The 10,672-nt window shown below is 39.7% G+C and overlaps 2 protein-coding genes across 4 annotated transcripts in view; both read left to right on the forward strand.

The window, feature by feature from the left end:
• The first annotated feature begins 113 nt into the window (after window positions 1–113).
• Window positions 114–1,309, forward strand: LOC103147090 (prolyl 4-hydroxylase subunit alpha-1-like). Its single transcript, XM_016678047.1, has 3 exons — window positions 114–877; window positions 954–1,050; window positions 1,183–1,309. The coding sequence occupies exons 1-3, from the start codon at window positions 793–795 to the stop codon at window positions 1,307–1,309; spliced, it is 309 nt and encodes a 102-aa protein (XP_016533533.1). The 5' UTR covers window positions 114–792.
• Window positions 1,310–3,703: 2,394 nt separating this feature from the next.
• The window catches only part of LOC103147080 (prolyl 4-hydroxylase subunit alpha-1-like), an 11,559-nt gene continuing 4,590 nt past the window's right edge, over window positions 3,704–10,672 (forward strand). Inside the window, exons 1-11 of one of the 3 annotated variants that reach the window (XM_016678073.1) lie at window positions 3,704–4,055; window positions 4,781–4,867; window positions 4,944–5,040; window positions 5,173–5,324; window positions 6,199–6,336; window positions 6,437–6,691; window positions 7,771–7,964; window positions 8,044–8,220; window positions 8,911–8,981; window positions 10,237–10,336; window positions 10,456–10,509. In XM_016678073.1, coding sequence (XP_016533559.1) covers window positions 4,783–4,867; window positions 4,944–5,040; window positions 5,173–5,324; window positions 6,199–6,336; window positions 6,437–6,691; window positions 7,771–7,964; window positions 8,044–8,220; window positions 8,911–8,981; window positions 10,237–10,336; window positions 10,456–10,509 — 1,323 coding nt within the window. In that variant the 5' untranslated portion in view covers window positions 3,704–4,055; window positions 4,781–4,782. Of the gene's footprint in view, window positions 4,088–4,780; window positions 4,868–4,943; window positions 5,041–5,172; window positions 5,325–6,198; window positions 6,337–6,436; window positions 6,692–7,770; window positions 7,965–8,043; window positions 8,221–8,486; window positions 8,558–8,910; window positions 8,982–10,236; window positions 10,337–10,455; window positions 10,510–10,672 lie in introns of all 3 variants that reach the window. The other 2 variants (XM_016678072.1, XM_007565237.2) reach the window with 2 other exon arrangements.

The following is a 10,672-nucleotide window of genomic DNA, read 5'->3' on the forward strand; positions in this document are numbered from 1 at the left end:
TCCTGCTCAGAAACACCAGCCGTTTTGTTCCCGTTTAGATGTGCAGTTTCTCAAACTTCCTGTTCAGGTGAGAGTTCTGGACAGGTGAGTCAGGTTCAGGTTAGGAAGTCCAGAGAGGACTGGAAGTGAAACCAGAACCCAAGAACTGTTTAATCTGCAGCTCAGAGACAGAGAAAGTGAACATAAGTTTTGTTTTTTTTTAATGTCCTGTTGATGGTTTTCTTTGTTTTTTATCTATTACGTAGTAAAACACGCATAATATAAATTTATCCACACAAATTGATAAATATTTTGAGGGTTAATTTCCAAATATTGTGATGATTGTGACTTAAAGCTAACAAGAACCAAAATATTAGTTTATTTTTTATTTAATATTACACCAGAACAATAAAAATCATTTGAAATATTTCATAGTCTGCATAATCATTGACAAGACTGATTACTTGACATCCTCTTCAAATTGGTCATGCTGCAACAGAGGGAGAAAAACGCTGTATCCCAGCATAATCATGGAAAGTTAAGTGGAAGGAAAAACTGTATTCAGAATGTGAATTACAAATGACATATTCCTTATTTATGCAAGACCTTAAAGTCTTGAATTTGATAACTTTATTGAAAACCTTTAAAAAGTGTTAAACTTTCTGTACTGGGTGTCAAAGCTACCAGACTTTTTGTTTCAGTTGCTCTGGATGTAGTTGATCTCCTTTAGCTCAACCCTGATCATGAGGCAGAACCTGGATCCAACTCCTAACCGAGTTAGTCCTAACTAGTTTCTGTGGACCATCTGCAGACATGGCGAAGCTCCGTCACTGCTTCACGATCCTCCTGCTCCTCTTCACCGCCGAATCGGCTCACAGTGACTTCTTCACTTCCATCGGTGAGTTTCTCCTTCCTCAAAACTGTCTTTCTCCTCATGTTAACTGTGTTTTTTGTTTTGTTTTTTTCCCCCTCAGGTCACATGACGGACCTCCTGTTCGTGGAGAGGGACCTGGTGTCTTCGCTGAAGGACTACATCAGAGCAGAGGAGAACAAACTGCAGCGAATCAAACGGTGAGGTGTACGGCACACAGTTCTTTTTGTTTAACCTCTGGCGTTGTTGGAATGTGAGGTAAGCCATTCTGGGAAAACCACGACTCCATACGTCTCATTCGCTGGTGTGTGTTTGTGTGTGTGTGTCTTCAGGTGGGCGGAAAGACTGGACGTGCTCTCGACGGCCGGTTCTCAGGATCCCGAGGGTTTCCTGGGTCACCCGGTGAACGCCTTCAAACTGATAAAGNTTCCTTTTTTTTTTTTCTCCATGTCCCCTTAGGGGCTCCGTAATTTTATAGATAATTGGTTTGAATTATTCTTGTTTTCTGACTTAATAAAAGTGTAACAGTATTAAGTTAACTTGTTTCTGATTGATTCCCTGAATTTGTCAATGATCTGCTCTTAAATTTTATCCAGATAAACATGCAATAAAATTACAAGTTGACTACTATTTGATATAAAGCAGGGATCTCAAACTGCATTCCTCAAGAACCAGTGTCAATGCAGGAATGCAGTCTGAGACTACTGATACATTGTTGAAAAAATTAGGACTAATTTAAAATGAATTTTAAAAACTAACTTTTTGTTGTTGTCCTTGTGTCAGTGCTGAGTCTTCAGGACCTCTGCTGCCGCTCCATTGTCTCCTGCACGCCTGTCCACCTCGTGGACAAGCTGCCTCTGCCCCACACCCTCAAGTCCCACCTCAAGTCCTTTTCCATGGCCAACGGTCTCAACGCTCGCATGATGCACGGACGCTCCTACTCCGTCACCGCCGCCGCCACGGCCGCTCATCACAGCGCTGCCAAGAGGAGTGGAGGGACGCTTCTTAAAAAGCCAAAATTAATCCGACCGCCGCCGCTCAGCCCGACAACGCAGGGCTGCAGAAACAGCTGCAAAATATCCTAACGGCAGCGAACGCACCACCGGCTGTGGATGGGTCATGGCCAAGTACAAAGTATGTGTGAAGAGAAGAAACGAGAGACAAAAACTTTTATGTTTGGAGACGAGGAAACATCAAGTTGAACCTCTGACCAGAGATGTTGGTGGCGAACAGCTTCTTCTTCTGTTCATCCATCATGATGGGTTTAAAGATAATGTCAGGGAATCTGTTTGAGTCTGTAATGTAATCTTGTATGGCTTTAGTAGACTATTTAGTATGGGACAAACACTCAGTTCAGACAACATTTAAATATAAAATATAAAAATCAAAAAATTTTAAGATGAAATATTCTCAAAACACCATCAAAGTTCAAAATGATCTAATTATAAAAACTACTTATTTATTTTGTGTCTAACACAAAATCAAAAATATCTTTACCTTGGATGTTTTCATTTCTTTCTTGAGTTTGCATTTTCTTTTAGAATGTGTTTGTGATGTAAAGTTGTCATTTATGTTTGTGCATAGAAATATTTTCACTAGTTCAAGCGTTACATCCGCAGTTAAACCTCACCGTTTGTTCCACAGTGACACCTGCTGTTTGGGATGAAGACTGCAGCGTGTAAAGTACTGATATAAACAGTTAAAGTGAGGCGTTGTTTTGGCATAAACATGCATTGAGTGTAAAACTAATCTCCCATTCCCATTTATTTATTTATTTTTACTCAGAATTTATTCAGTTTTTTTAAACAAGTTTCTAATTGTACATGAATAGGAACATTGGTCTAAAAAAATAAGACTTATAAATTATTTCAAATGTTATGTGAATTATTTCTCATTTGGTTTACTTTTTAAGTTTAAAACATAACATTATTTTGATAACATTTTAAAAATCCTACAAAGTGTAGATTTTGACTCCTAAAGTGTATCTTTGAGTGAAAATTCCTTGTTCCGTATTAATCTCTCTGTTACTGACCTTGCCACTTGATTTATGAATGTTTGGCAAATGTCAGATCAATTTAAACGTTAGCAGCATTTAGAGATGTGTAAAGTTTTGTCATTTAAAGTGACATGAAAGTGGAAGTGATATTAATGTTGCTCAAAGGTTTTCCTACAGTTAATTTTTTATATACCAGAAATCTCATCTGCTCAGACTGAAAGTTGACAAATATTATCCTTCTCGGAGGCAGAAAAAAAAACAAACAAACTATGGGGCATTTTCTTCCTCAGGTTTTCTACGACATTAACATGTATCAAACGGCACTTTGACGCTGACTTTTTGCACTTCTCTCGCACCGTTACTCTACCAGCAGCCATTTTGTGTACAATATTTGTACGTGTTGTAAATATTCCTGTTTGATATGAAGAACTTATGTTTTATTGTTTTTCCAGTGAGACGTTTTTCTGCAGAAATGACTGAAAGTTCTGTTTATCATTGATTCACAATAAACTTCACTACCTTCCACATTCTTGAACTCTCTTTCCTTTTTCTGTTTTTTTTTTTTTAAGTTCCAAATGTTTTAACCTTGCAACTCATAATTCAATGCATTGCTTATAAAAGTGATACTAATCAGGGACTATTTTACATGTACTTTATTGGAATTTTATATGAAAAACTAATACAAAAAAAAAGCAAAATAATTAAGTTATAAGTTTAAAAATTAGCTTACGTTTACGATAGAAACGGTGCCGTGGGTGTGTTTGAATTGAAACTCTAAATATTTCTACCCAAATAGTGACAGCAAGAAGTAACCCGGTGTGTCCAAGTTTCAAAAATAAGTGAGGCAGGAACAGCTGGGGATCCCCACAGATTAAGGAGCAGAGGCAGCTCCAGTCCACCAGGTGGCGGTAGAACACCGAGTTTACTGTTGTGTGGAAAGGAAGAACAGGATGAGGTTTGTTTCCAGTCAGCTGGAAAAATCTCTGGGATTTAGTTAGTTTCACTCGCTCTACATTTTCCGATTCACGGTCCAGACAGCACGAGTTAGCCGTGCCATAGAGCCGAACCGGGCGGCTTCGAACCGGTTCTGAACAGCATTTGGAACTGGAGCAGACTGACTGGTTCAGAATCCAGAACCTTCTTCCTTATCAGAAACACCAGCCGTTTTGTTCCCGTTTAGATGTGCAGTTTCTCAAACTTCCTGTTCAGGTGAGAGTTCTGGACAGGTGAGTCAGGTTCAGGTGAGGAAGTCCAGAGAGGACTGGAAGTGAAACCAGAACCCAAGAACTGTTTAATCTGCAGCTCAGAGACAGAGAAAGTGAACATAAGTTTTGTTTTTTTTTAATGTCCTGTTGATGGTTTTCTTTGTTTTTTATCTATTACGTAGTAAAACACGCATAATATAAATTTATCCACACAAATTGATAAATATTTTGAGGGTTAATTTCCAAATATTGTGATGATTGTGACTTAAAGCTACCAAGAACCAAAATATTAGTTATTTTTTTATATTTAATATTACACCAGAACAATAAAAATCATTTGAAATATTTCATAGTCTGCATAATCATTGACAAGACTGATTACTTGACATCCTCTTCAAATTGGTCATGCTGCAACAGAGGGAGAAAAACGCTGTATCCCAGCATAATCATGGAAAGTTAAGTGGAAGGAAAAACTGTATTCAGAATGTGAATTACAAATGACATATTCCTTATTTATGCAAGACCTTAAAGTCTTGAATTTGATAACTTTATTGAAAACCTTTAAAAAGTGTTAAACTTTCTGTACTGGGTGTCAAAGCTACCAGACTTTTTGTTTCAGTTGCTCTGGATGTAGTTGATCTCCTTTAGCTCAACCCTGATCATGAGGCAGAACCTGGATCCAACTCCTAACCGAGTTAGTCCTAACTAGTTTCTGTGGACCATCTGCAGACATGGCGAAGCTCCGTCACTGCTTCACGATCCTCCTGCTCCTCTTCACCGCCGAATCGGCTCACAGTGACTTCTTCACTTCCATCGGTGAGTTTCTCCTTCCTCAAAACTGTCTTTCTCCTCATGTTAACTGTGTTTTTTGTTTTGTTTTTTTCCCCCTCAGGTCACATGACGGACCTCCTGTTCGTGGAGAGGGACCTGGTGTCTTCGCTGAAGGACTACATCAGAGCAGAGGAGAACAAACTGCAGCGAATCAAACGGTGAGGTGTACGGCACTCAGTTCTTTTTGTTTAACCTCTGGCGTTGTTGGAATGTGAGGTAAGCCATTCTGGGAAAACCACGACTCCATACGTCTCATTCGCTGGTGTGTGTTTGTGTGTGTGTGTCTTCAGGTGGGCGGAAAGACTGGACGTGCTCTCGACGGCCGGTTCTCAGGATCCCGAGGGTTTCCTGGGTCACCCGGTGAACGCCTTCAAACTGATAAAGAGGCTCAACACGGAGTGGGCGGAGCTAGAGAGCCTGGTGCTGACTGACGTGTCGGATGGTGAACACACACATACACACACACACACACACTTTTTTTTTTCTCTCTGTCTTCCTTTGAATTAAACACAACATTATTTTCCTGCAAACTTTTAGTAAAAGATTATTCTTTGGATTACTTCGACGAAGAATTGGCAGTGAAAAAATCTGCAAATTCGTCATTCAGTCAATTAGATCTTTTTATATACAGTATTAAAAATGCTGAAAAATAATTCAATTATCTTTTTTAAATAAGGAAACAAACTTTTTATTTTATATTATATGTTATAGTGCTGTAACATATTCCATTTATAGCACAGCCCGTTCTGCTTCACTTAACACCAATACAGCATATGGTTGAGCTGTTGATTTTTTTATTTTTTTGGATTAACAAACTAATAACCGGATACCAAAACATGTTTAATAGGAGATTATTTTACTGAAATGGAATCAAGTGAAGCTAAAACTCTGACACTTGGTGAGTTCTGGGTCGAACATATTTACAGATAGTTTTTGTTTATGTTAAATGCAAAAAATGTTTACGTTTGTGTACAGTTCTGACTTAACAGCTGTGAGTGTGTTATTCTTTCAGCGAATGGCCTGTTTTGAGTCTGTATGTACTCCAGGTAATGGTTAATAGGTTACTAAATTAGTTGACAATTATTTCACTGATCAATTAATCCCAAATAATTGTTTCAGCCCAACTTTGCTTTGGATTTTAATCCTGTGTAAGATATTAAATTTATTTTTAATTATACTCATTATACTACTTTTACTCATGTCGTTCAGTCTTAATTCTTCTTTAATTCAGTATTTTTGTTCAGTGTTTGCTATAATCGTTAAAGAAAAAGAGCTTTAGCTAGTTTTCAGTTGCTACTTTTCTGTTTTTCTTCCAGCGTTTGTCTCCAACCTCACCATCCAGAGGCAACACTTCCCCAAAGACGACGACCAGACCGGAGCGGCAAAAGCTCTGATGAGGCTCCAGGACACCTACGAGCTGGACACGGAGACCATCTCCAGTGGACGGCTGCCGGGTCAGCTAATTTCGTCAGCTAATTTCGGGTCACAGCTGAAAACCGGTGACTCGTTAGTAGCTTTGTGGTGACAGCGGCTCCCTGGTTTCCTGTCTCTCAGGCTCCTCGTCGGTGGCCACGTCGAGCAGCGTCTTGACCGTGGAAGACTGCTACGACCTGGGAAAGGTGGCGTATTCCGACGTGGATTATTACCACACGGAGCTGTGGATGGCCCAGGCCTTAAAGCAGCTGGAGCAGGGGGAGGAGTCCAGCGCCGTGGACGCCATCGCCATCTTGGACTACCTGAGCTACTCCGTCTACCAGCAGGGGGAGCTGGAGAGAGCGCTGGAGTTCACCAAGAAACTTCTAGAACTCGGTTGGTAGCGCCAGAACTCCAAGGTTACACAATACGAATAAAATTAATCAGAGATTAAATCTGCACTTTTTACTCAAAAATGTCTGTTAATTATTTCTAATATTAAAAATATTAGAAATAATATTTCTAATATTATTTCTAATATTAATATTAGAAATAATATTTCTAATATTATATTGCACCTTCAAAAGAAATATTGCACCTTCAAAAGGTGCAATATGCACCTTTTGAAGGTACATATTGCCATTTTGTAGCACAATGAAGCAACTACGTTAGCGTCAAATGTTGTAAAAAATGTATATTTATCAAATATGGCATAAAAAAATTTGACTTTGTAATTTAATGCCTTGAAATTGGGGATCTGTCTCTTTAAAAACTCCCGCACTTTCTGAAACTCCGCCTTCTGCGCTCCTCTATCAACATCACAAGATGTAAAGCTCAGAAGTCAATTTTACATAATACTGCCCTTATAAATAATTTTAAAAAAAAGTTTGTTCTTTTACATGTAAAGGAGTATTAATAAAATAGTTGTAGCTAAAAATGTATTAATTTCTTCAGTATAAAATTATATTTATTTTATACTTTAATTCCTTAATAAAGTAATAAAGTCTTTAGTTTATTTAACATCTTTATTTTAAACAAATATGAAATTACTACAGTTAAATGAGTTAAAAATAGTTTTAGTGAAACAACTGTTTTAAATAAAAAGGACATTTTTATTTTCTGCTCAGTTTATTTTAATTTCGTTTATTTGATTTTTTTTTAAACTTTTCTTTTGATTGTACTTTCATTTATTGTAATACTTTTGTTTGTTTTTAGGTCTAGTACTTTATTTTTCTTTATTTATTGTTTGATTCCGTCTCTTCAATGCATATTGTTTTTGCTTTACATATTGATAAATAAGACATTAAAGTCATATAAAGTAAGCAAAAACATGTAAAATCTAATACATTTAAGAGAATAACTAAAGGCAATACGGTATAATTATTTATTACGGTGTGTAATAGATTTACACTGGTCATTTATGTTTTGCAAAATGCATAAAAGCTGGCGCTAAAATTCTGGTTCTGTTCCGTTAGACCCGTCACACCAGCGGGCCAACGGGAATCTGAAGTACTTTGAGTACCAGCTCTCCAAACAGATGAAGCTCGAGGTTGACGACGACGACGAGGAGAAGCGGAGGATGCAGAAGGAGAACCGAGGTCGCCGTGACGACTACCTGCCAGAGAGGAAGCAGTACGAGAAGCTGTGTCGCGGCGAAGGCGTCCGGATGGTGAGCCGACGGAAACACAGCGCTCTCATTCGTGTCGTTCGGCGAGGCTTCCTTTCACTTTCTCCCTTCTTCCCATCAGACTCCCCGCAGGCAGAGCCGCCTCTTCTGTCGCTACTATGACAACGGCCGGCACCCCAGGTTCGTAATAGGACCGCTGAAGCAGGAAGACGAGTGGGACAGCCCTCAAATCGTCCGTTACCACGACATCGTGTCGGACAGAGACATGGAGAAGGTGAAGGAGCTGGCCAAACCCAGGGTGAGAAGATGTTTACCGATTTACACCGCCCGTCTGTTTGCTCCAACTTGAATCCAAACGCATTCCAGGGGACAGAATGTAAAAAAAAATAATAAAAAAAATCAAGAATTATGAATCCTGAAGCTCCTTGTTTGGTAAAAAAACAAAAAAAACAACAAAAAAAAACAAACACCAGACAGACTAGCAGGTTTTTACAGGCAGATTACTCAGAGAAGCAGGGAGTGGGTGTGTGTCTCCCTGTAACTCTGGGCCGGTTGGCTTCACAGCTCCATCGAGCCACCATCTCCAACCCCACCACCGGCGTCCTGGAAACGGCCCACTACCGCATCAGTAAGAGGTAATGGACGTCCATCTCTCTGTCTCGCCTCCCCTCCTGCTGTCCTGGCTGATGTCCTAGGAGGAGCTCAAAACTCTGAAGGTTCCTCTCACTGTGACCCACAGTTAGAGTATCCCCCCCCAAAAAAAAAAGAAAAGAAAAGAAGAAATCCACATTTGGGAGTGGATGTTTGTCGTTCCTAGCTGGTTCTGGCGTTTTGACCGCTTCCCGCTAGGTTAGAGTTTAGCTCCTGCCGAGAACGAAGCCGAGCGGCGGGTAGTGATCTGCCTCTTCCTGTCTCTGTCCTTGTCTCTGTCGCCATCTTTATCCTCTGTCTTCATCTCTGTGATGATGCGACCTGATGGCCGGATCAGCTCAGACGGGCCACAGTGCATGACCCTCAGACAGGCACACTGACCACAGCTCATTACAGAGTCTCTAAGAGGTAAGAAGAACCAGAGACTGTGGGAGCGCTGGGTTCTGGAGAGACCAGGAGGAGGTGCTGATCCAAACGTCATAGTTATCTATTAACACATACTTAACCCTCCACACTGAGCAGCCAGAACATTATGACCACCTGACCTGCCTCCTCGTGGACTTCTCTGAAGATTGTTTTTCAGTGTGGTTCACCGATTTTGTTTTATTTTTTATTTTTTCCCCAACCAGATCTAATTTTAATAATTTTTTTTCCTCCTCGCTTTCTTTTCTGAAAAAGTAAATTATAAACAGTAAATAGCAGCTCTGTACTAGAGTCATCCTCTCTATTGTATGACGCAGTATCAGCGCTCGGCTATTAAATTAACAGAATGGAGTCATAATCTTAACAGAAAAAATATGAAATTTTACCATAAAGATTTTTTAATTTTGAGGGGGAAAAAGTCTTCGAGTTATCAACCGTGACCATCTCAGGCTGTGTGATTTTCTTCAAAAGAGATGATAATAATTTGATGCCGATGTGTTAAAAGATTAAGTATTTCCTTATCTGTACAACCAGTGCTAAACAAGATGGTCAACATTTCTCATAAATGACTGTATTTTTTTAAAATATCATGACTTTATTCTCGTAATCAAAAATACATATATATATATATATAAATTGTAGCCTGGCTTTACTATTCCATCACAGAGTTCACCTGAATTCAAAGTCCAAATAAGTAGATTCTGAAAAAACGCACTTGTCAAACAAGATGGACGCCGTGGCCTGGTTAACATTACTCTGTACTATCTGGGGAGAGAAAAAAAAATCCAGATATTCTAAAAATTAAATCTATATAACTAAAAATTGTATTAATAGATAGAATTGATTTATTGGCCAGTCTGTGGTGATTCTGTTTAACACTCAGTTTCCCCACTTTTCTCTTTCCTTCTTTTAACCATGATGTCCTCTTTTTTTTTTTTTTTTTTTGCCTGAACTTCACCTTTCCTGTCACTAAAATGTGTATCAGATTTGGGCAGCTCACCTGATTCTCCCCATCGAACAGGTGGTCATAATGTAACGCCCAACTGATGGTCTGTACATGAACAGACGTTTGAAATGTGTGACTCTGCTGCCGTCCCACATTTAATCCACCTGCATCCCTTCCCTGATAACGCCTCCGTTTGCCGTTATCTCCTCATCACCGTCCAGACTCACCGCCGTGTGTCTCTGTGGCCTCCGTCCACACTCACGTCTCTCCGTCTCTGTGTCTTCCGTCTGTCAGCGCCTGGCTCGGAGCGTACGAGCATCCCGTCGTGGATAAAATCAACCGGAAGATCGAGGACATCACAGGGCTGGACGTCAGCACAGCCGAGGACCTGCAGGTAGCGGCTCGCCTGTCGGATTTACGAACACCCGAATCATCAGTTCAGAGCGTCTCGTGTTTCCTTCAGACTGCTTTCAGAAGTTCACAGGGACATAAACAACTGTGTGTTTCCTGCAGGTGGCCAACTACGGCGTCGGAGGGCAGTATGAACCTCATTTCGACTTCGGACGGGTAAATAAACATGGACTCTATGTCCTCTTAGGGACTCTTCCACAGCAGCTGGAAGTTAAACATTGACAACTGGAGAATCAGAAGTTCTTTAATGATCAGTTTTTGTTTGTCTGCAGGATCTATTATTATTATTATTATTATTATTATTATTATTATTATTATT

The sequence above is a fragment of the Poecilia formosa genome, unplaced genomic scaffold (assembly GCF_000485575.1).
Source record: "Poecilia formosa unplaced genomic scaffold, Poecilia_formosa-5.1.2 Scaffold173, whole genome shotgun sequence".
Taxonomy (NCBI): Eukaryota; Metazoa; Chordata; class Actinopteri; order Cyprinodontiformes; family Poeciliidae; genus Poecilia; species Poecilia formosa.